This window comes from Pseudogymnoascus destructans (genome assembly GCF_001641265.1).
Source record: "Pseudogymnoascus destructans isolate 20631-21 unplaced genomic scaffold scaffold_1, whole genome shotgun sequence".
Taxonomy (NCBI): Eukaryota; Fungi; Ascomycota; class Leotiomycetes; order Thelebolales; family Thelebolaceae; genus Pseudogymnoascus; species Pseudogymnoascus destructans.
The window spans coordinates 1314935-1339160 of record NW_020167520.1 but is presented as its reverse complement, the minus strand read 5'-3'; the positions used below and the strand labels follow the sequence as shown (position 1 = coordinate 1339160).

The window sequence follows — 24226 nt, the reverse complement described above, 5'->3', positions numbered from 1 at the left end:
GAGGGCTGTTGGGGTGTCCGGAGCTCTACATGGCGCTTAACAAAGTTTGAAGCCCAACGTGACCCGACGCGTGGCGCGTCGCATGTTGCAAGTAGTCGATTTGCCATATCTTCAACAATAGACAACTGAGGAGGGAACCCTTTAGCAGCTAAGTCAAGTATATACTGAACAAGAACTAATTCCTCTAGGTTACTTAATTTCCGTAAGTTGGCTTGGATATCGCGTCGTGAAGGTACGCCTTGTAAATGGTGACGTAGCTTGCGGTGGTCTACGGAATAGATCCTAGCTGCAACTCGAAGGCGCAAATTTGGGTCGCTTTTCATAGCTTGGATAGCTAGCACTAATTTGCTTTCATCATTTTTATGGCGCATGTTTTGTTGTGGAGGAATTTAACATTTAGTTGGGGGGGTTGGTCACCGCATGATTTTGGCACTTTCGCTTGTTTGGCACTTTCGTTATACATGCACGTTAGTGGTTAGCATCAATGAAAAACTCTTTACACCCAAATGCACAGTCTATTATTTCTACAGGTTATGAGCCCGGACTGGCGTGATGACACTCTATTTTTCTGCTTCATCTAAAGCGCAAGCTTGCTGGATGTAAATACACGACTAAGTCCCTACCAGATTGATTTGGATCCGGCTTCTCTGGCTCAGTCTCATATCCGTCAACGAGGTCCCAGAGTCTTTCGATTTGGAGGGCATTGATCATTCTCTTCGACCAGTCCTTGTAGTTGTCGTCACCATTCAGCATGCAGTCCTTTTGGATAGGCACAAAGCTGGTGCCATTCCCCGTAGCAGGGGGTGTGTAATAGTTTGACATCGTCGATGTCGATGTCGGTGGTGTTGCAATTGGTTCAAGTTCTAGACTGATAGTATGGTCTAATTCTTGGGATTTTGCGTCAGTTTTCTGTGTGTTGTCTCTTGCACCGATTAACCCAGAAGTGATAATTGCGTTCAGCTTCCTTGACGTCTGGCTTCTTGTGTTGGCTCCGGCTGGTAATAGGCGGTTCTCACTTTCTTCCTCTGAGGATGAGAATGAAGATTCTGATGATACCACCACCGGCTTCTTGACTCTTTGCCTTTTGTGTCTGTAGTTTTGCTCAAACGATTCACTAATAGCTCCCACTGTAGCTTCTCGTATACTGCGGGACACTTCTTCGAGATCCGAGATGTGTCCTCTCTTTTTCTTTTGTATAGTTGCACCCGTATCTTGCATCGATCCGCTCATCAGTGCTTCCAGTGAAAATACGACTACCAGAGGGCTAAGTGCGAAGATCCAGAAGTCATTCGTGGCTGGTTTGAGCTTGTGCATAACACAATTGCGAAATATCATATCCATGAAGCAGATATCTACAACTTTGATGAGACTGGGTTTATGATGGGCGTCATCTCAAGCGCAACGGTAGTAACGAGCTCAGATGGGCGGGCAAAGGCAAAAAAAGGTGCAGCCTGGCAATCGGGAATGGGTTACAGTAATCCAAGGCGTTAGTTCTCAAGGTTGGGCAGTGCCGCCATTTGTCATTGTGGCAGGTAAAAACCACCTTGTATCTTGGTATGAGAATAGCGGATTTCCAGCAGATTGGGTAATCGCTGTTACTGCAAATGGCTGGACTACAAACGAGAGAGGTATGGATTGGATTCAGCATTTTGAGAAGCACACAAAGCCCCGGAGTGTTGGTGGTTATCGCTTGTTAGTCCTTGATGGTCATGAGAGCCACCACTCAGACAAGTTTGAGGAGTACTGCAAAGAACACAACATTATTACGCTTTGTATGCCTGCTCACTCTTGCCATATACTCCAACCACTTGATGTTGGCTGTTTTGGCCCATTAAAGAGAGCTTATGGTCGGCAAATTGAAGATATGATGCGGGCTCATATTATTCACATTACTAGGGATGACTTCTTTCCTGCCTTCCATGCTGCATTTAACATTGCAATGACAGAAAGCAATATTCAGGGAGGGTTCCGAGGTGCTGGGCTTCTTCCATTTAGCCCTGAGAGTGTAATATCTACACTTGTACCTTAGGTTTAAGACGCCAACACCTCCAACCTCTCGCCCAAACACCGCTCAACCATGGGTTTCTCAGACACCAAATAACCCAACTGAAGCTGTATCACAGTCTACTTTCATTAAAAACTGAATTGCGCATCATCAAAATAGCTCTCCAACCTCAATCTATGCAGCTGTTGACCAGTTTACAAAGGGTGCATCACAAATAATGCATCAATTAGCATTGTTAAAAGCAGAGAACCAAAACCTGCGACAGGCAAATGAAGTGCTAAGCAAGTGCCGGAGAGCTAAAAAAACACGACTACAGCAAGGAGGATCACTTAGTCAACAGGTAGCACAGGAGCTACAGGACGAGAGGGACGTTGTGCAGCAAGTAGAGCAAGAAATAAGGGCGAGTAGTGGTCAGAAGCCAAGGGAAGAAACCCATGCACGTCGCTGTGGCAAGTGTGGTGAGACTGGACACAATGCGCGCACTTGTCAGATTGTAATAGACAGGTCTGAGGAAGAGGACTCCGAGTAGTTTTAATTAATTTATATTGTTGTGGTGGATTTATCGCAATTCTTATGGGGTAGTCGCGATATTTTGGCACTTTCGCTTGTTTGGCACTTTCGTTATACAGTCAAACCTCGCCAAGACGATCCTCTTTTAGCCGATAACCTCTTTTGTGCGATATTTTTCCACGGACCGATACTTTTACCATACAAAATACGATTCAACAATCATCGTCTTTTCCAACCTGTTCATCGTCTTAACGTGGCCATTAGACACCCAAAATGCCTCGAAAAGGCCGATTACAGTCGACCAGCGGCGTGCCCTTCGACACTGGGCCCACCAACAAGTTCCAAAGCCAACTCAGCGGCAGTGTATCGAATGGTTTGAAAGACAATATCATCACAAGTTAAGCCAGTCGACTATTTCTGAATCACTAAGTAGCAACTTTGAGGCCCTTGATAAGAACCAAGACACTGGAATTCAACGCCGTCGACTAGGCCAGTGGCCAAAGCTAGAGAATATCCTTTGGGAGTGGCAGAATTGGATTGAAGAAAAAGGAGGGTTTACAACTGGCGATATACTACAGCAGAAGGCACAGCAGATCTGGAAACGACTGCCAGAATATGCTGGCCAAGAGTGCCCATCGTTTTCTACTGGCTGGCTCGAAAAATTCAAAAAGCGGCATCATATACAATCACGACAGCGGTTTGGAGAGGCGGCATCAGTTCCGGAAAACGTCGAGGAAGAAATGAGGGCACTACGGACAATAGCAGGGGAGTTTCAAGAAGAGGATATATACAATATGGACGAAACTGGACTCTTCTGGAAGATGATGCCATCACGAGGCCTGTCATCACAACTCCAATCTGGTGTGAAGAAGAATAAGACTCGGATCTCCCTGGTTTTCTGCGTCAACGCTACTGGAACAGACCGACTCCCTGTTTGGGCAATTGGCCATGCAAAAGCACCTCGAGCACTACAACGAATCAATATACCAACAATGGGGGCACAATGGAAAGCGAATAAGAAGGCTTGGATGACTGGAATACTTATGAGCGAATGGCTTCAAGCCTTTTATCAGCATATTGGAACTACTCGGCAAATACTCTTAACAATGGACGGCTTTTCAGCACACTATACAGGGGCTGAGCTTAACCCTCCTCCCCCTAATATCCGCATTTGTTGGCTTCCAGCTAACAGTACCAGTCGTTTCCAGCCTCTTGATCAAGGAATTATTCAAAATGTTAAAGTTTATTATCGACAACATTGGCTTCGGTTTATAATCGACACTATCGATTCAAATCAAGATCCACAGAAACTTATGAATCTTCGACTCACTCTTCGCTGGATTATTCGTGCTTGGAATACAGAAGTTTCAAACACTACGATATACAACTGCTTCCGGAAATCTACACTTGTTTCAAATCCAATTAGCCTTCCAACAATAACGATGCCTACTGGAATACAAGAACTCTACAACCAAGTGATAACTACAGCATCAATTACAGACTCAATGGCTATTTCGAACTTTCTAAACCCTGTGGAAGAGGCTAGAGCGGTGGAAGGACAGACTACCGATGAAGAACTACTTGAGGAGATAATAGAGGGGCAACTTGGGCATCAGAACTCTCAAAATGATGACGAAGAGGAGGAGCAGCCTGAGCAGCCTGCGCCTACGGCAAAGGAGGCCCAGGATGCCCTCCAGATACTGATTGAGTATTCTGAAGGCCAGGATGCTCTTACTACGGGGCATATACGGGCACTAGAGCGGCTGCAAACAGCCATTGAGGCTATTCGAGCACAGTCACAGCAGCAGGTTACGTTAGATAGGTGGCTTACATAATATTACTCTATATAACGATATATACGATAAGACGATGGAAATGCTTGCTACGGATGCCATCATCTTAACAAGGGTTTGACTGTACATGCACGTTAAACCTAATATAATACAGAGATCTTACTAATACGATACAGGGTTCTGATATCCTTGCACCGATGTCGGGGGAGCGGACTCAGTGATCACCGGTGGAGCCGGTGATCCTGGTGCCAAGCCCCGAGTGCTGTTTTCAACAAGTATTATCATCTGCCTCCCTCTGAGCCCCACACCTCGGTGCCACCGCTTTCCTCTCGATAATCATGGCTCTGATCGTTTTCTGTGTTGTTTATGAGAATATCACGTCGCTACAGTGTGGCGCGAAATTCTGGGAGAGTTGGGAGAACACGGGGTATCCAGATGACCAAGGTTGACCGATACAAAGTGCTGAGCAGGTGTGGACATCGACGACGAGGCACATGTGAATATCACGTGCCCGGACCTATTAGTGCCAAGGGACTAGCTTAAGACAGCCAAGGCCGGGTACTCCATCAATCTAGCCAGATCGAGTGTACAAGTTGTGAACTTTAACACCTGACAGATCACTCTCCTGTCTCCAGACGATGAATGAACTGCAATATTGGTCTATACTATATATAATTTCTCTAATTACCAATATTCAACAGCTATTGCGACTATTTCCCGAAGAATGCAACGGCATCCGACAAAATCTGTGGGACTCGTATCTGAAACAGTTAAACATCTCCGATATACACTCTAATTCTCAAGATTGTGGGGTAAAGATCGCCAGGTGAGGAGGGTTGGGTTCGTTCTTCTGATACCATTCGCCAGTCGGCTCTCATTACCCCGACAACCTGTTTTATGTTTTCGTCACGAGATTCAAGAGGTCAAATGTACATTTATGTCACAAGCTTCAAATTAAATCCAACGGTTACACTAGGCATATATATCATTTCTCTTTAATACATATATATCGGGGGTTTCACTTACTACCTTCTTCTAAGCACACGAGATTTAACTGGTCTTGGTTACCAAATTTTACTACTTCGGCCATCGAAATGATGGTCTTTTTTATCAAATGTTTTCGGTTTTATAACACATTCCTATTCTGGCTATGGGCAGTTAATGTGGCAGATGCTGCTCCAGACGCCGGACGCTCTTATACTCCGGTTGCCTATTCTATTGGCACCGAGCCAGTAATTGATGGCCTTGTGAAATATGCGGGCGAGCCACTGAAGCTGGACGCTGCAAACCCCGTCGTTACTCTCGACTATGGAGCAAACGTTGCTGGATTTCCCTTTGTTGAAGTTTCATCCGTTTCTGCATCTGGTGCCCAGATTGAACTGAAGTACTCTGAACCATTTGGAGGTTTGAAGGAGCCATGGTCAAATGGACCCTTCTTGTACGTCAACGGTCTTATGAATTCTTTCCGCACAGAGACCTTCAATGTCTCCACTACCGGACCGACGACGTCTTTCTTCATTCAGGGTGGTCAGCGTTGGCAATCGATAACTCTCTTATCGAAGGAGCCAATCACCATGAACAGCGTAGGGTTTCGAGCATCTGTAGATATCAGGGCGCTCAGTGAACTCCCCGGAGCATTCTCGACGTCGAATAACGTCCACGATGGAGTCTGGGGCCTTGGTGCCCGGTCTTTGGATCTGGCCTGTGTCGAAGCAAAGTCGCAACCTTCAACATGGGACGTCAGCGACAAGGGAGCCCTGGTCCGTGGCCAGTACCCCGCTATTTCTCTGCGGGGAGTTGGCTTTAAAAATTACGAAATGTCCTTCTCAACGAAGATCGTCACAGGTGGAGTTGGATGGAGAGCTGCTGCAGGTCCTAATGGCGGGTATGGGCCATATTTCGTCCTGAGCACCGGCAGTCCTAAGCTTCTGAGCACGTCTCCACTACAGTTGAAACCTAATAGTCTCATTGCGGGCTTTGGATTCAGTATTATTAACCAGCAGTTACTGCCTTCTGCGCCTGCTCAGAACTTCGATGTGCCGATGGATTTGTCGGATAACGAGTGGTATCGCATTACTACGTCCATCACCTCTACGGGATACAACATCTCAGTCAATGGAACAGACGCTGCATTTGTTCCCAGCGAGCCTTTTAAGTCCTACATCAACCCCGGCATTGGCTCTTCTGCGCTCACAGATGGCACTTTTGGATTCGGACCATTCTTGAACCAGGCAGCGTACTATAGAGATGTCGAGGTTATTGGTCAAGATGGCTCAGTACTCTACACCAACTCTCTCACTGGAGATGATGTCTATGAAGAATATGGGATAGCCATGAATCCCCGTGCTGTCTGTTTGGATGGGTCAGCGAGGGATCGAGAAATCTGGATCGGAGATTTCGTCCACACAGCTCGGATGATTGCTGTCAGTACCGGCCGCTATGACTACATCCAGAGCATGATCGACTTCGAGTTCGACTGGCAGTTCCTGGATGGGCCTGGTGCTGGACTGGTCCCTATGCAGGCACCGATGGGAGTAGGGAAGCAGTACCGAGACATACTCTACCCATTGCAATTTGGCGAGACCGACTACCATTTCTTTTTCTTGGTTACTATCGGAGATTATTACACTCTGACGAACGACTTGGATTTATTAAGCAAACACTGGGATGGAACGAAATTCCTCGTCAAGACCTTAGTGTCTCGCTATCTTGACACCAAGACCAACCTCTTTGCAGCCTCTGATGCATTCTGGTTCACAGCGCAGAACACACAGCATGCAACAGCCCCAACAGCATTATTCGTAATCGCTCTCAATAAGCTCATTGAAATCGCAAAAGCCCTCACAGACACCGAAACAGCTGACTACTACACAAGTCTCTCCAAGACCATCAGCAAAGCCGTAAACGACCAGTTATGGTCCAAAACCCTAGGAGCATACAGCATGTCCCTCGACCACCTAGGCGACACCACCCTCCTTGCCACCGCATTCACCATCCGCGCCGGGATAGCCAATACCAGCCAAGCCACAACCGGGATCCAAAAGCTGAGCGACCTCTTCTACCAAATCGGTTACAAAGACTCTACCGCCATCGGCAACGGCCCCGGCACCCAACTCTCCCCCAACGTCCAGGGATTCTTGCTCGAATCCCTATTCCTCGCACATACCCAGCTCAACGTCGCCGCCAGCGTCGTCGTCCCCGTCATCAAGAACCTGCTTGAGGTATACTGGCCACACATGCTCAACCAGAACCAGTACCGCACAGGCTCATCATGGGAATACGTCTTCCCCGACGGCAGCCCGGGTATCGGGTTGTTCACCAGTTTGAACCATCCCTGGGGCGGGGCACCGACGTATGTTTACACGGACTTCATATTGGGGGTGCGGAGGGAGCGGAATGAGGCGACGGGAGTGGTGGGGTGGGTGTTTGATCCGGTTTGGGAGGTGGTAGAGGGGTTGGGGTTGGAGTGGGCGAAGGGGAGGATGCCGTTGTCTGGGGGGGGGTGGATTGAGGCGAGTTGGACGGGGACGAAGGGGAGTACGGAGATGGTAGTTAAGGCGCCGCAGGGGGTGGAGGTTGAGGTAAGGCAGAGGAGTGTGGCGAAGAGGAGGGAGTTGGTGTAGTTATGAAGGTTTTTGACAATTGTTGTAAAGGCATGGAGACAAATCTGGATACATGACGCGGTTTGAGTAAAGTTATTCTTGGTTATGTTTCCATGAGATCCCATATCACTTCTGTATCGTTCCGACCTTGGTAACTGGTCCGCCACCACTCTTTGTGTTCACTTTTACAGTGCCTGTCCAACCCCACATGCTGGAGAGTAACTGTTGATATAACAATCCCAATGAGTTACAACACATAACTTACCCTTAGAGACTGACAAGACTTATACGAACCCCCCATGTCCCATAACTGAGATACCCCGAGCCAGTAACCCACATACCGCGCCCTGCCCTCAGCGTCTCAAAACCTTAAGATATCATATATCATAGAGTAACTGCGGGATAATACGATATCTCTGCAAGCTCTGGCGCACCCGTCCCAACCAAAAACTGCCGTTGCATACATAACGAAGTCCCTAACTCGACGAATCGGCGGTTTTTGGCTCAACCATGACCGGGCACACTGCATCTCATCACCTTCCCACTCTATCTCAGGCAAATCGAGACTTGAATCCTTGTGGCTACGTGCGTAAAGGTCGGTCAGTATAGCTTCTATCCCCGCGCTCTATCGGTTTATGTCAGTCCAGCCGTATCACATAATGCATCTTGCACCCGCCCGCGATTACCAGAAGCTTACTCTGCACAATGCGATATGTGATCAGCAACCTGCACATCATCAATATAAACCTGTATATCCACATTAGCACTTAGCGGAATCGCGGACGAGAACGTCGATCAGAGTCTTGGCATCGGGAATTGGGATGCCGATGGACGTGTTTATCTGCCGTGATGCCCGAGATTCACAGAGGTGAGATGATTAAGCTTACATGGGGTGACGTTGAGTTAAGGAAATAGCAAAATAGAGTATAGATTATAGATGGTGTAGGTGCCGTTAATTGCCCGCTGTCATTTAACCACCTGCCGCCCAAGCCACTCGACGAGATTGTATACGATAAACGAAGCTATCAGGATGCAGTACAGCTTACTTCAGCACGTTTACATGGGCTGAAATGTCCGGCGTTCTTTATGATCTACGAGTAGGGCCGAATCGGTAATGTCAAAGCTTTGCAGATCACCGCGATCATCGTCATGGCGAGGGTTTGACGTATGGCTAAATGTGAGGTTAGGTCGGAAGAAGAAGCTGGTATCGCTAGGTGGCTGTTACGGCCGAATTAACTTGACGCTTGAAATGAGTATGGAGGTGGGGTTTGATAGGTATAAAGCCAGCTCTATTCCAGCTCTCAAGCTGGGTTTTGAGTCCATCCTGACCAGCTCTTACTTCCTGTATATCAATTTCCTCGGCGTTTTAAAATGGGCAAATTCACATATGCAGCCCTCGCTGCACTCCTCGTCGCGATGTTCAATCGAAGAACCCTGGCGGGTAAACTCTCGCGCCCAAGGAGCCACAAGGGAGGTAACACCAGGAGGGGGTCCAAATGGATGAGTAGTTTCCACGTCCAATCCCTTCCCTCATCTCCAACTAATCTCGCCCCTCCAGCTCCGAAGACTGGCTCAACACCGGCCTAACTGGCAACGGCTGGGTACCACCTTACCTCGACCTCAACGACGTGATCCATAGCCCCGACTTCTACTCCGGCGTCAGCTCCCGATGCCAGCAATACGACAGCTACTTCCAAAAAGCCGGCGACGGGCACGGCATCGACCCCGTGATCCTCGCGTCCTTCTGCAACGCCGACGCAGGCGGCCCAACACCCGGCCTTATGCAAGTCTCGTGCGCCAACTACCCGAACGGGGTCTGCACGGACAGCATCCAGGATAACGCTGACGCCGGGGCGAATTACCTGCGCGGCCAGCTCGCTCGATGATACGGATGGGAATGCGGTGTCGGCGTTTGGGAAGTATAATGGCTGGTTCACGGCGGGGTTGGGGCTGAATGGGAATCGGGAACTCACGACGCATTATCCGTGCTCGCCGGAGGGGAATGTTCCGTGGTAAATCGTTTGAGCCTTTGATGCTTCTTATTGATTGGTCCGATGCTTTACTTATTCGGTACCTAGTATTTAAGGCAGCAACTCCACTTCGCCAATGGTTGAACAACACCGATGGATCAAATATCATATCTTCTTCGCTGCTTCTTTTATCTTTAGAATCAGGGTACACTAATCGTGTCTATCTGCCGCTGCGATCCATCGAAAATCCAGGAAAATGCCAGAATACCCATTGAAATTGCCAGTACTAGTCTAATGCACAATGATTCCTTTCTACTATGATCGTCCCGTGCCAATTTCTGATATTCACATGTTTTTCCTGTGTGAAGCCGCGGCATTTTTTGCAAGGTTCTTCCCCACATGCTCCAGTATTTGCTCCAGTACTCTAAAACCCTCTAGTCCCTCTAACTTCCCCTCTAAAACTTCCCGTCTAACCTTCCCAACTCAACTCTGTACCTGCCAAAACCCTGTTGATCGCATCTCACCCTTGCTCCTTCGCCCTCCCCGCAAACGCTAAGCGCTTTTATGTCTTGCTTACACCTTCATCCCTGCCGATGGCTTGTCGTGTTTCCCCAAACTACGACGTTGCAAGCATAGTAGCCCGCCGTCCCTACTTCTAAACCCTGGATCTTCCACTTTCCGCAATTATGCGATTGCGCCCTCCCCACATACGATGATGATCGACTTTCCCACCTTCAACCCCAGAGGAACTAGGTTCACGGACTCCGTCGGCAGCGGCGGGAGGGGAGAAAAGGGGAAGGATCCCATGTGCAAATATGGAGTAATAGGAGAGTATATAATTAATTCGTCTCCCACCCATCACCCCCTTCCTTTTGCCTCCTCCTCCCGTAAGAAACCAACAAGCCAATCCATCCAAACAAACCACCTTCACTTCTACCCTCAACCCCCAACCACAACCGTCAACATGCGTTTCTCCATCCTCCCCATCGCCCTTCTGGCCACCACCGTCGTCGCTGACAGCGCCTCCATCCTCGCCGCCATGGCCAAGATCTCCGGCGACACCTCCAAGCTCAACGCCACGATCGCCAAGTTCCACGGCGGCCTGATCGGACTCGGCGAGTCGATCCCCATCCTGATCCAGAGCACCACCCTCCTCCACGACATCAATCAGGGCACCAAGGCCGCCGGTGCCTCTGTCGAGCTCACCTTCGATGAGACCATCCAGGTCGCCAGCGCCACCGCCGATCTCGTCACGAGCGTCCAGTCCTCCCTCCAGACTATCCTCAGAACCAAGCCCCGGTTCGACCGTCTCCTGGTTATCAGCCCGATTATCCTCATCAACCTCAAGCAGCAGAAGGCGGCGACTGATAAGTTCAGCAAGGCTGTTATCACTAAGCTGCCAGAGGAGTTCCGTGCTATCGCTGAGAGCATCACTGCCCCTATCGATGTTGCCTTCAATGACGCTATTGCGAAGTACAAGAAGTTCTTCTAGATGTAGAACAAGGGGTTGATTCTTTTGGGGGTGTTTCTTCAGAGGAGGGTTTGGTGAATGATTGGATGTTTTGAATATGGGGAGTGGGATAGAGGTTAAGTTGGAAATATAATTCAATTTATTCATCCTGCATATCTGATCTTTTTCACTTCGACTGAGTTTGGATTATCAAGTAGCTAAAGGTAATACATGCTTCCCACGAAATTTAAGGCTTACCGAATAAGATGGCGATATCGATATCGGCGATTACGAAGGGAAAATTACATACTCATCCCACTACATCATGTTGGGGAGCAATATATCCATGCCGATGATTACGTGGGGTGTTTGTAGGACCGCCACAAAGCTATCAAGGAACAGTCCTCCCTCTGTCACCATCACTGTCGTCACCACGGGGCATTCTCACCACTTCACTCTATCACCGTGGTGCTTCTGTTGCCGCGTGCGATTCTCACCACTTCCGACTAGCTGTTTAGTATGGTGGTGCAATGTGCTCTAGCTGCAGCACGTGATTCTTCTTACCAGGCATAGTTTTACTCCATCCTAGTCTGTGTCTTTAATGTCTTTGTGTAAGGAATAGAAGTCAGTTCTGAGATGATTCGACTGCTCTTAAATGGCCCTCTCTCAGAAAACACTCGATACTACTCAACCAAGGAGTATCACAAGGGCCAAAATCTCGACACAAGCGCTCTCACAGTCGTCAGCAGAATTCTACACATACAGCTGAATCCCTTAAATAGAACTTATTTCCAAGAACAACCGATGGCACTGAAGCCACGCATCTACATTTCCAACGGGAGCCGATGTCACCTGAGCGAGCAGCTGGCGACGAAGTACGTATTGAAACGAATTCGACGGTTGGCAATAGCAAACCTGCTCTCCGTCGCAGCGCTCACGTCGTCTGTCACAGTTACTGTCACCACCACCGTGATATATTCCCACCACTTCCCAGGTTCACCTAAAGCCTAGCGAGCTCAAGGGTGTCTACTGCCGCTAGACGGTACTGTAGTATCGGCTGGATCCTCTTCAGCTTCTCCTCGTTCTTGCGGACGAGAGGCCTCATCAAGTATGAGATTGTGTCAGTCTTCTTGCCTTGGACCATCATCCGCGGTATGTGATATCCCTATTTATGTTCAGCCGCTTTATAAATTGATGTGTCGAGCGCAAAGGGAATTCGTAGCCGTCTTTGGGACTATAATCCCCATAGAATCTACATAGAGTACTGATTTTCCTTGTGCACGGAAGAAGTGTCACCCACGGCCGGCAAGAATCTGTAAAGGCCGTGGGATCTACAAATGGTACTGGAGCGTGGAATGCCCTGGCAGGCGCTCTCATATGAAGATACTTGCGATTGGTCTACGAGTGTTTCCACAAGGAGGCAAGAGATGCATATGGCGACTAAGCAGTCGTTCTGACCCCTCATAGTATATAAGAGCAGTTTCTGACGCAATTTATGGCAATGTGGCAGGTTCAACCTACAGCAGACAAGGTCACGCGAATCCGCAAGGACATTGAGAGTAAGGAACTTCTTGTTGAGTTCCGGATTGAGCGTCCGTTTATAGGGGACCCTCTTTCCATCGCATGGTAATCGCCACTGTCACCGCCATCGGGGAAGATTCTCGCCGCTTCGGGCTCTCACCGCAGAATTATTGTCACCGCAAGGAATTCTCACCACTTTGGGATTGTTGTTCTTCGAATGGAGGCAATCCAGCTACCCAGTTTAACTTTTAACAGATGTATGAAATGACCGAGCGACAACTTCCTGCATACTTTTATTGTAACCCATTATTGCTAGCGTACGCTGAAGATAGTCATGTTCCAGTAACGTATTTATTCTACACAGGCACACAGATATTCCTCTGCCACTGCGCGACGATCCGCCTTCACTCGTCGTTGCCCCGACAGACATGTAAGGACTGCTCTTGACTGCATCAACCAAACCCTGCCGCGAGCTCTTCCTGCAACGTGCAAGGCATTTGGCCAGTATGATTCGGAAAGTACGACGGGCAAGCCAACATAGCCTCCGCATGGGATCTGTTTGAACACGGTTGACTCACCTTAGTGGTAACTATCCAACTATAATAACGCCCCCACAGCTGCTGGTGTCTGGAGCTGTCTAATATACAATCTCATCATACATTCATATATCTTACAAGCCGGCGACCCTCCTTTTATTGGCCGTATTCTCTTCATATAAAATAGCCCTGGCTGCACGTTTGCGAGTGTTCTGTACGTGAGCCAGGAGCCTCAAGCAACCCGTCGGAGTCATGCCCTCAATCCTCCGAGCTTGGCCGACAGACTCAGGCCTCGTGGCCTCTAAAAGAAACCTCTCATGCATGGATATGCCATGGACCTTGCCGTAGTCCAAATCAACCGGAAGTTGCAGTTGTTCATCTATTTGAAAGACCTTCATTGAGGCTGCTTGTTGGGCGATGTACGGTGCATACACCGCTTCGATTCCAACCCGATCCTGTATCGCTTTGCTGTACTTCAGCACATCTGGTATTTTGTTCGACAGCCTGTCTATGCTCATCCCGGCACGGCGCAAAATGTCAAACGCGCTTCTTTTAGTTGTATCCTTCGTAACTTCGAATCCGTCGTCGATCCAGGCTGGGCCAGAGCGCATATCAGCTCGAAGAATCTGTTCCAGCTCACTCATTTGGCTGGATATATTCAGGAAACTGGACCACCTCGCATCACTCACGACTCCAGACGCACGCCCTTTAGGAGTGAGCCTCAAATCCGCATTGTCCGCGCGAGCGCTCATCCTATATTCACTTCGTGATGTGAACATCCGGTATGGTTCAGATACGCCCTTCGTTATCAAGTCATCAATCATAATGCCTATGTAGCCGTCACTTCTTGACAAAATCATCGGCTCTCGGCCTTGGGAAACTAAACCGGCGTTGATCCCAGCGACGATTCCTTGCGCAGCAGCTTCTTCATACCCTGTAGTTCCGTTGATCTGGCCAGCCAGGAACAACCCGCCTATAGACTTCGTTTCTAGACTTGATTTCAAGTTCCTTGGGTCAACATAATCATATTCAACTCCGTAACCAGGCTGCAACATTGTAGCATTTTCCAACCCGCGTATAGTCTTAAGCATTTGCTCCTGTGCCTCGGCTGGCACGGTCATAGAAATCCCATTGGGATAGATGACATCGCTGTCAAATCCTTCCGGCTCGAGCCAGATTATATGGCTCGTTCTGTCCGAAAACTTTATGATTTTTGACTCTAGCGATGGGCAATATCGAGGGCCTTTGACAGACTCCCGAATATGGATAGACTTATCAAGGTTGTCTCTGATAATGTCGTGGGCCTTTTCATTAGTGTATGTGGAATAACAGAACATCTGCTCCTTGACAGTAACCTCGTCGTTGAGGTAGCTAAACGGCATCGGTGGGTCATCCCCCGGCTGCTGTTCTAATGTGCTGAAATCGATGGTCCTCCTTGACAGTCTCGGAGGGGTTCCGGTCTTCAGTCTCCCAAGTTTAAACCCAGCATCTTTCAGTGACTTGCTGAGTCCAAATGTCGCCGCTTCGCCCATGCGCCCAGATGGAAAACACTCTAGGCCAATGTGAATTTCACCACCTAAAAACGTTCCTGTTGTTATGATGACCTGGTTGGTAGGAATAACCTCGCCAGATTCAAGTCTTACTCCAGTTATTTTCGAGGATGGTTGGCCGTCTAGAGTTTCCTTCGAGACGATAATATCCGCGACGCTCCCGGGGACTATATAAAGGTTCGGGTATCCTTGTAACTCATCCAGCATGTGTTTTTTGTATAAGTCTCGGTCGATCTGTGCTCGCGGGCCCTAATAAAACTATTTTTAGAACACCTTCTTGAAACGCGACAGAGGTTCACTTACCCAAACAGCTGGGCCCTTTTTCCGATTCAACACCCTGAATTGCACAGCAGCCTTATCAATAATTCTCCCTGCCACGCCATCCAGAGCATCAATTTCTCTTATCATAGTACCCTTCCCAATGCCACCGAAGCTCGGATTACATGAACATACGCCGATGTTGTCCAGCTTTGGTGTGATCAAGGCAGTGCGCGCACCAGACCTCGCAGCGGCTGCGCATGCTTCAGATCCTGCATGGCCTCCGCCGATGACAATTACATCGTATGGATTCGAACTGGATTAAAGTTAATGTCGCAATCGGTTGTGGGCGTTTATTTACTGACTTGGGATCTGGCGACAGAGAGGCAAATCCCCTCGTACAAATGACCATTCCATTTAATGTCGGAACTCTCAGGCCCTGGTGCAAGGACAATGCTCGGTAGGGCCGCCGCAGCAGCTTGCAGCTCATCGTGTTAAAAAGTATCCTGGCGCACCATATGGCGGTTGGGGTAGATGGCTTGATGGTGGTCGTGGTAATAATTATTTTCCTTAAAAGGGACTCATGATTGGAGTGTTCCTATTCGCTGGTATTTTCTACCTTGCGGGTTAAATTAATTTCTGGTTAACGCGCCTAACGGCGCGTGGCGCGCGCCTGCAGGCGTCAAGAAAAATAATTCCCAATACAACCTTCAGGAACATTCGCCGATGTTGCTCGAGTTCAAATCCACGCCCACCCTCTAGGGATATAAGGCCATGTACACAATTGCACCACGAGTGGGATCACGGTGCCAGTATGTGTGTGCGTCATGTCTGAATGCTACAATCCGGAGGGGTGAAAATGCTTCACCTCGTTTGTTGCGACAGAGCAGCACTGTAGCAGCAGCCACCCACAATGCCGAAAATGAATCTCCAAAAGCCGAGTCGACAGGCCCACGTTCCTTGGATTCTTGGCTACAGAAGGCTGCGAAGAAAAGCCCCGGATCAGCCCAAGCAGACCAGGCCGACAAAATAGCGACACCCCTGAAGCCGATAACGAAAGGGCGATCCAAATCAGCTCTAGCAGACAAGGCCCACGAAACAGCGGTTACATTGGGGCCATCTAGCTCTGGCAAAGGAGCGCAGACCATAACGAAGAAGCGGTCTAAAGGAGGCCGAGTAGACCCTGAAGACCAAACAGCGGAACCCTTACAGACATCGAGCTCCAACAAGGGTCTCCCTGGCACAGATGGGAAACCCCCGCCAAGTGCCAGCAAGAAGCGGAGACGAAAGAAACGCAGGCAGGCCTTAAATGATATATCTCCGCCTTCGTCTTCGGATATTGGGTCTTCAGGAGCAAAGGGGGGCATATCATTAGCACGACTTGTTCCGTCAACAACGAGGAAGGTCTTTCGGACTAGGCAATCACCAACAGTCAGAATCTCTTGGACCCAATCATCACACCCTGTCACACGGCGGGTTCTAAGCTCGGTGCCAATACGTCCCGCTCGCACCCCGCATGTTACGAGGGTTCCTGGGCGACAGACCAAGCGAAGAGGACAACTTTTAACCTATCTTTATTCCATTACTAGCTCCTCCGCCAATCGGGTTGCGAAGAGGGTGCTTATGAAAGTCTTGGAGGAAAAGAAATTGCTGACCAAGCGCGGCCTCAAGATAGCACAGGGGGATGGGGATATATTTAAAGATGCTGCTCGCGAGGAGCTTGAAAAGGCAGATAAGACTCTAGCTACGACTTTGCTTAGCACGTACGAAAACCTAGAATCGGCCCTGGAAAACTCAAGGCCAGAAGCAACAGATGCTGTGTTTAAACCACTAAAGGAAGGGGAAGGCTACAGTTCTGGAAGCGTCCATGCACAGGCGCTAAAGTTGGTTCCAGTTGAGAAACCTCAGCCACCTGTGCCTGGCCTTGTTTGCGGCCTTGAAAGAGTCCTCTTCAACCAGGGAGTATATCGACTTCGGGACCCCCATACCCGCATCTACAATTTTGACCCGTATTTGGAATCCATAACACCGGTGAAAGAATTCGACTACAACGCGCTGAAAGAATACATCACTTCTTCCCGCGACAAAACATTGATTGATACAGCAGTTGCCGAGGGCAGCAAATACACTGGGTCAACATCTAGCATGACCTCAGCTTTGGCACACTTCCACTACCTGCTATCAAAATGGCGGCCTGTCAATCATGATCAACTATCACGAGGCTTCCCAAGCCCCTTAAACTCGTTCACTGCCATTCAACGAGCGCCTGCTTCTATATTCCTGCGCCGTCGAGATGGTGTCTACGCTATTGATGCGAACAAAGGGTTTGACACATCCAACGTACTCCAATGGCTTGGGAAATCAATGGAGAAGTTCTTAACTTCGGATAAGGAAGAATATATAAAGTACCGAAAGGAAAATTCGCATGCTCTTACGGATAATGACAAAAACAGCCCCGAGTCATATCACTATACAACCTTTGGCGACTTCCTTATGCGCTCGCAGCTCGATGCCCACGATCCCCGTTTACCCGGGACAGGCATGTACGATCTTAAGACCCGAGCTGTCATCTCTATTCGCAGAGACGCTACGGATTATGAGGAAGGGTTGGGCTACGAGATCACAAATCGGTACGGTGAATATGACTCGTATGAGCGTGAGTTCTATGACATGTCCCGCTCTGCCTTCTTGAAATACTCTCTTCAAGTCCGCATGGGTCGCATGGACGGCATCTTCGTTGCCTTCCATAACACGGAGAGGATATTTGGCTTCCAGTATCTCCCCCTGCCGGAGATAGACCAGTCTCTTCATGGATCTACCAATACTACACTGGGAGACTTTGAATTTAAAGTCAGCCTGGAGCTCTTGAACAAAGTGCTGGACCGCGCAACCGAGAAATTTCCAGGGGAGCCTTTGGAAGTACAATTCGAGACAAGGCCGAAGAATGCTACCAACGGCGACTGTTTCATGTATATTTTCGCCCGCCCCGTCGCTGAAGAGGACATTCAAGGTATCCAGGAGGCCAATATCAAGCAAATCCAAGAATATGAGAGGCGAGTGATTGGCCTTGATGCAGATGGGCAAGAAGCGGTCCTCCGCGCCGCAATTAAAGACGCCGCAGAGGCTGTAAATGCCGACGACCAAAATGAAATACTCGAGGCCGCCTTCAACCATCTCGACGAGTCAGCGTCCGTAGAGACTATCCGCAATGCCTTCGGCAAAGTCGAAAAGGGCACACCGGTTGAGATGGCTGTGAACAAGATGCTGGATCTCATGGCTGCCCGTGCTGAAAGGGAGGATGCAGAGGCCATGGCCAGTGATGCCAACGAGGCTGTTGCTGAATCTTCAGGTGAAAATGCGGATACAGCAGCAGCGGATGAGGCGCCGGACTGGAATGCCCCAATCGAAAACGACGTTGAGAGTTTCGTGGGCCGTTTGGCGGTATTCAAATTGAACATCCGTAACTTTGTCAACGGTCACGAGGTGGTTCGTCCCGACAATCTGAACGCTACCCACAACTGGGAGGTGAAGTATAGCCTTGAAGAGATGGCTGGCAAAATAGAGACATTGTACGCAGCGAGCGTGAGGCGTAGGAAGGAGTCGCTGGGTAAATCCGATGTTTCGTCGTACATGAGCGAAAGATATGGGAACATACAGGATAATGTGAGCAGGGGAAAGGAGTATAGGAAGGAAATGGACAGGCTGGACGAGGAGCATGGAGTTAAGGTGTATGATAAGCAGGAGTTTTGGGATTTCGAAAGCCTAGAGAAGAGAGAGGAAAATGTGAGAAAGGATATCCAGGAAGAGGTTGAAGAGCTAAAGAGCTTGAAGGAGGGAAAAGAACAGGCTGTTAAGGTGTAATATAGGAGGCCGGAACAATTTTGGGGAGAGCTGGCGTTATGCCTTTCGCCATTTACGGTTATGTATTATAGATAGATGCGGACCATGAGTGTACGATAATTGCACATACAATATATATTATAAAGAAGCATAGTAGCAAGCCAACGTTATTGTCATTCATGACATAAAAGCCAGTGTTGTGGCGGCCCTTGGGCCCCTGCGGCGGGTTGGGAGGAGGGGCAGACCCTGGAAGGTGGCAGGTGGGTTTGTGGCTCTTCCAGTCGGCCTTCTCGCATTCGAGGGAGCAATAGAGAGCTGTTTGGCACTTTGCACAGCGCTTGAGGGGTCTGGGAACTCGGTTTGGAGCTTCTTGCAGTTGAAGCAGATCTTGGGTGCTGGGGTGGATGTCTGAGGACCCTTCTCCATATTGACAGGAATGAGGTACTGTTTGTCAATTTGCACAAGGTTTGGAAGAAGTGCCGTGTTTGAAGAAATCAGTGTTTGTTTGTTTTCAATTGAGCGCTTGCTGTTGGTAGGATGTGTACTGTACTGTGTTGTTGCGTGCACGAAGATCACTGGAAGCACCGCGTTGCGGCCCAAAAGTTTCCACAGGGTCTGTGCGTAATAAGTGGGGCGTGTATTGATCTACCCACGAAAGTTGTTCCCCCCAGTGACTGCAATACACCGCTCCAACTTGTCCTTCAACGAAGCACATAATTGTGTAAATTTCCCATCCACTTTTTTCCCCCATTCTTCCTCAAGAAATACCCGTGCATGAGCTCTCTCAAACTTTCCTCCGTTTAATGGTGTATAGCCGTCAACCTGATCCTTGAGATAATCAAAGGCATTTTCAATAGGGTGCAAATCAGGAGAGTTTGGAAGCCAAAATTTCACTCTATAGATTCCCTCCTTCTTCATATAATCTTCCAATGATCGGTGAGCTTTCAAATGAAGACTTACATTATCATCCACAAACCATACTCGTTTTGTAGGATGTAAAGCCTTTACTTTTCGAAAGTAGGGGAAGAGAAGAGGAATAAGAACCATCTCTCGATATCGAAACCAATCAACCCCGCCCTTTGAAACTTCTTGCCCTTCTGATTGCCGTCCTCTACTCCATGTCTCTATATCTCCAAACTCTTGTGAAGCAACTCATGCCTTTTTCCATTTGCTTTTGCCATTCCGAATATCTGCATTTAGAGTTTCCATATATCCGTACTCAAGAGTTCCAGCTGTTGTTGCTCTAACAAGTTCATTCTCTGCTTTTGATTTCCAATATGCATTTATCTCTCGTAGTTTCTGCACATGTATCTGCTTCTCTTCTATACTTTCAGGACTCCATGAACGAGAAGGGCGTAAGATAGAGGTTTTGTAAGGACACAGGGCACCCAGCTCACAGTAATAGCATATGAGAGTGCGAGTCGGAGGCTAAACGGATGCTATCCTATAGGTCTACTACGAAGGATACAAAAAAGATGAAGAGAGGAACCCCCGTTGGGTCAATCTCCTTGAAGTGGTGAAGTGCCTGTACTGTTAAAAGTTGTCGTCGCAATTCCTCGAACGCATCCTCACATTCGTCTGTCCACCGGAACGGCTCCGAGGGACTAGTGATGGTGGTGAGGGGCTTTGCTATTTTGCCAAAATTACGGAATGAATTGTCTATAGAAGCCACAGAATCCCAGGTAGGACTTAGCACCCGTAACAGTGGTCGGTCGGATCCAGTTACGAAGGGGTTCGATTTTGTCAGGGTCCACTTCGACACCGGAGGTAGTGAGAACATAACCCAAGTATTTTGTCCTGGTGACGTCGAACTCGCATTTGTTCAAATCGGCTTGGAATCCAGCTTCTCGGAGACGCTGTAGGACCTTATGCACATGCTCTATGTGTTCTGTAGGGTCCTCTGAATAGATTAGGATGTCGTCTAAGTATGCGGTACAGAAGTCGTCTAAGTATTGCATCAGGACGTCATTCATATACCGCTGATAGGTTGCGGGACCATTCGTCAGTCCAAATGGCAGCACTTTGCACTTATAGGATCCATAGCGAGTCCGAAAGGTTGTGTACTCTTCCGAGTCGGGGTGCATCCGTATACGATGGAAGGCTTGTCTGATATCTAGCTTCGTGAAGGTTTTTGCTTTTGACACCCGTCCTAGTAGTTCGTCGATACGCGGCATGGGGGTAGGGATCGTTCCGGGTGAGACCATTTAACTTCCGGTAATCGATGCAAAATCTTAATTTGCCATCCGCTTTCTTTACGAATAGGATAGGGGACGCGAAGGGGCTGTTGCTGTTGACGATGAATCCCTTTTCCAGGTTTTCCAGCATGTATTGCTTGGTAGCCTTAAGCTCTTCGGTGCCCTGTCAATATAACGGGGAGAAAGCGTTTGGTAAAGGGGCTTCGAGCTGTATCTTGTGGTCATATATGCGGTGGGGGGGGATTCGATCCGATTCCAACTTCGAAAAGACATCGGTGTACCTCCGGTGCATATTCGGAAGCTTCTGCTGGATGAGGCGGAGCGTTTCTTCGTCCTCTACCAACTCCTTTTCATGAATGATCTGATCGATTTCGTAGATGCTAGTCTGAAAAAACTTGGAGTCGTTTCGCATCATCTCGTGGTGGAAAGCATTTGCACTGATTTCGCATATATGCATGGGCGTAAACCTATGTACTAGGGTTTTCTGCGGTGGAGGTTTCCATTTGGGTGGGGGAGAAACCTCCTGGTTTCGTAGTGGGTTCGATGGCGTATCGGTGATCTCTTCGTAGTCAGAAGTTATCACTTTCATTTCCATCGAACGTCCGCCTGCGCGGCGTCTGTCTTCGCGGTGGATTGCGAAATCCCGGCGATTCGCATCGACTGGTATGCAGGATGTTTAATGGACGTTTGGCGTGAGTGGTAGGGCAAGGTGATCTCCTTGCTCCAGCTAGGAGTCGGTGGGTACTCCTTTCATACTAACCGGCTGTTTGCAGAGTCGAGTAGTATTCGGAAGCGGCTGAAAAGCTTCTTCCCAATTATCACATCTTGTGCTCCGAGGTCCAGGAGTACAAAGGGGCAGTTATATATTCAGCGTCCTTCGACTGTTAAGTGTAACCGAATATACTCCGATACGTGGCCTTCGATTTTGTGCTGAAATCCACGTATGGGTACAGAGTAGGGTAGTTTCCGTATAGGGCTCTGAAGCGCTTTCGACAGTCGTATTGCGAAAGGCTTGTTAATGACAAGCTAGGGACTTCGTTTGCACCCCGAGTCCATTCATACTCAGGGTCGTGTCGACTAAGAACTGGGTGCCTCCCAGGAGTTCTCGTAAGTCTAGTCCTTGCAGGTCACATTTGCGTAGACCTAGGAAGGAGCCTTCTCCTAGGCCTCGTCGTTTTCCTCGAGGAACGCATCTGATTGAAGTTCCACAGCTTCTTCCCATTGTTCTTCTGCCTCGGGGTCGTTACGGTCCATTTCCTTGATAGTAGCGTTAAGGGGGCATTTGTCCTGGTAATGGCCGGGCTTGCCACACTTGAAACAGTTTCCTGAGGGCGCAGGGACTGCGGTTCTCAGACGTTCCGGTATGGCTGGCTTGGGGAGGAACGTGGTTCGGGTGAACAGAGCTGATGTGGCTCGAGTCGGCTTCGACGCTGATGACGCCTTTGCCGTATCCGTGGTACGTGTGGACGTCCTTGCGAGAGCGGGTAGCGGATTCAATTTGTTGTTCCTGCGCCGTTCCTGGTCGAAGGCGGTAAGTTCTCATACCATGGTCTGGTATTCTCCCTTCCATTGGTTTTTGATGATCGCGACGCGGCTGCGGAATTGAGGAGTGAACTTGTTCCACATGTACTGAAACCATTCCGACTCGGAGACTTGTCCTGTGATAGCTGCACTTTGGAAACGAGCCTTGAACTCTGGGAAGGTTTCGCTAGCATGCCCTTTCTCTCCCATTTGCAGGTCGTCGAAGAGGTTCCTGGCCTGTTCCGTCTCGTTGCCTGTGAGGTAGTATGAACCTAGTAGATCCATCATCTCCTCAGCACTGCGGAACCCATGCATAGCGGACAGGTATTGGGGCTCTAGGTAGGTCTTCGCCAGGCCGGTCGTAGTTCCCCATATCAATGCTCTTCTTGAGACGTCGGTAAGGTAGTGGTCCTCATTGACTACGAGTCGATCCCGAATCGAAGCGCTCCATTGTAAGAAGGTATGTTCTACCCCATCGCTGAGAGGAAGGATTTTCTCAGAGATGGTTGATTTCTTATAGCGATTCGGAGGGTCCTCGGTGTGCATTCGTGATGACCCTGGAATCGAGGGAGAACGAGTGTTCCGAAGAGGCAGCAATTGAACTGTCTCGGGGGTGTTTGGTGTACGAGGCGTTCGTTGCTCCGTAACTTCGACTGTGGGTATGGGGGCATCCACCGGCGGTGTGGACGGGATTCTGGTCTGGGATGCCGACAGGATAACTAGTAGATCCTTGACCTCCTGTATCTGTGCTTTGAGGTGGTCCATTCGACTCGGGATGTCTTCGGATGGCCCAGCGGTCGTAGCTGCAGCAGTGGTTTGTCTGGTAGTCATTCTGGGCAGTTGACCGTCGTTGTCTTGGGGTATGTTTGATGTCGGCTTTTTCGACATATTGCCTCGGGTGTGTATCGGTACCGATACGAAAGAGCTTGACTTCCGGTAGCTCGTAGCTATCAACGCTCTTGTCCACAATTTCCTCTGTCCTATGAGGGGGTTCTTAAGGATCTCCTATCCTATTTGGCGCCAACGCGTCGGCGACTTTACCAGCTTGTTCTGAAGAATCAAACCCTGATCCACTGGCTGTCCGTGAGATCTCTGGAATCACGGCTATTTGAAGTCGTCAGGTCTCTCCTCCGAAACATCACCGAGTCGCAGTCGATGGTGTAACGGTAGTTCTCCTGAGTCGTTCCGGTGTGGGATATTATTTAAGTACGGCCGTCCCTGGCAGGCGTGATCTTTTTTGTATAATGTAAGGACACAGGGCACCCAGCTCACAGTAATAGCATATGAGAGTGTGAGTCGGAGGCTAAACGGATGCTATCCTATAGGTCTACTACGAAGGATACAAAAAAGATGAAGGGGGAACCCCGTTGAGTCTGTTTCCTTAAGTACCCGAAACGGGCCCAACTCGGTTATCCCAACCCTAGCCCTGAACCTTCCACCGCAACAGGTCTGCATCGTCCCTGAACCCTATACAC

The 24226-nt window shown here is 49.0% G+C and overlaps 6 protein-coding genes across 6 annotated transcripts; 3 read left to right on the top strand and 3 right to left on the bottom strand.

Moving 5' to 3' along the window:
• Window positions 1-573: 573 nt before the first annotated feature.
• Window positions 574-1314, bottom strand: VC83_00347 (uncharacterized protein; the record flags this gene model as incomplete). Its single annotated transcript, XM_024464041.1, has 1 exon — window positions 574-1314. One exon carries the CDS (start codon window positions 1312-1314, stop codon window positions 574-576), a length of 741 nt encoding a protein of 246 aa, XP_024328731.1.
• Window positions 1315-5255: 3941 nt separating this feature from the next.
• Window positions 5256-8079, top strand: VC83_00346 (uncharacterized protein). The gene has a single exon (XM_024464040.1). The coding sequence runs from the start codon at window positions 5403-5405 to the stop codon at window positions 7929-7931; it is 2529 nt and encodes an 842-aa protein (XP_024328730.1). The 5' UTR covers window positions 5256-5402; the 3' UTR covers window positions 7932-8079.
• A 1327-nt stretch (window positions 8080-9406) lies between these two features.
• VC83_00345 (uncharacterized protein) lies at window positions 9407-10151 on the top strand (the record flags this gene model as incomplete). The annotated part of the gene is made up of 2 exons (XM_024464039.1): window positions 9407-9414; window positions 9469-10151. 2 exons carry the CDS (start codon window positions 9407-9409, stop codon window positions 9794-9796), a joined length of 336 nt encoding a protein of 111 aa, XP_024328733.1. The 3' UTR covers window positions 9797-10151.
• Window positions 10152-10341: 190 nt separating this feature from the next.
• On the bottom strand, window positions 10342-11548 carry VC83_00344 (uncharacterized protein). The gene has a single exon (XM_024464038.1). The coding sequence runs from the start codon at window positions 11496-11498 to the stop codon at window positions 10536-10538; it is 963 nt and encodes a 320-aa protein (XP_024328732.1). The 5' UTR covers window positions 11499-11548; the 3' UTR covers window positions 10342-10535.
• A 1402-nt stretch (window positions 11549-12950) lies between these two features.
• Window positions 12951-15803, bottom strand: MTO1 (Mitochondrial Translation Optimization). Its single transcript, XM_024464037.1, has 3 exons — window positions 15561-15803; window positions 15241-15511; window positions 12951-15186 (listed from the first exon to the last, which is right to left on the bottom strand). The coding sequence occupies exons 1-3, from the start codon at window positions 15683-15685 to the stop codon at window positions 13522-13524; spliced, it is 2061 nt and encodes a 686-aa protein (XP_024328735.1). The 5' UTR covers window positions 15686-15803; the 3' UTR covers window positions 12951-13521.
• Window positions 15804-15969: 166 nt separating this feature from the next.
• VC83_00342 (uncharacterized protein) lies at window positions 15970-19056 on the top strand (the record flags this gene model as incomplete). The annotated part of the gene is made up of 1 exon (XM_024464036.1): window positions 15970-19056. One exon carries the CDS (start codon window positions 15970-15972, stop codon window positions 19054-19056), a length of 3087 nt encoding a protein of 1028 aa, XP_024328734.1.
• Between the last annotated feature and the right edge of the window lie 5170 nt (window positions 19057-24226).

Coding starts and splice junctions, on each gene's coding strand:
- MTO1 (XM_024464037.1), bottom strand. CDS start 15,685: ATGAGCTGCAAGCTGCTGCGGCGGCCCTACCGAGCATTGTCCTTGCAC. Junction 15,512..15,560: donor TCTCTGTCGCCAGATCCCAA/GTCAGTAAATAA, acceptor ACTTTAATCCAG/TTCGAATCCATACGATGTAA. Junction 15,187..15,240: donor AAAAGGGCCCAGCTGTTTGG/GTAAGTGAACCT, acceptor TAGTTTTATTAG/GGCCCGCGAGCACAGATCGA.
- VC83_00346 (XM_024464040.1), top strand. CDS start 5,403: ATGATGGTCTTTTTTATCAAATGTTTTCGGTTTTATAACACATTCCTA.
- VC83_00344 (XM_024464038.1), bottom strand. CDS start 11,498: ATGAATAAATTGAATTATATTTCCAACTTAACCTCTATCCCACTCCCC.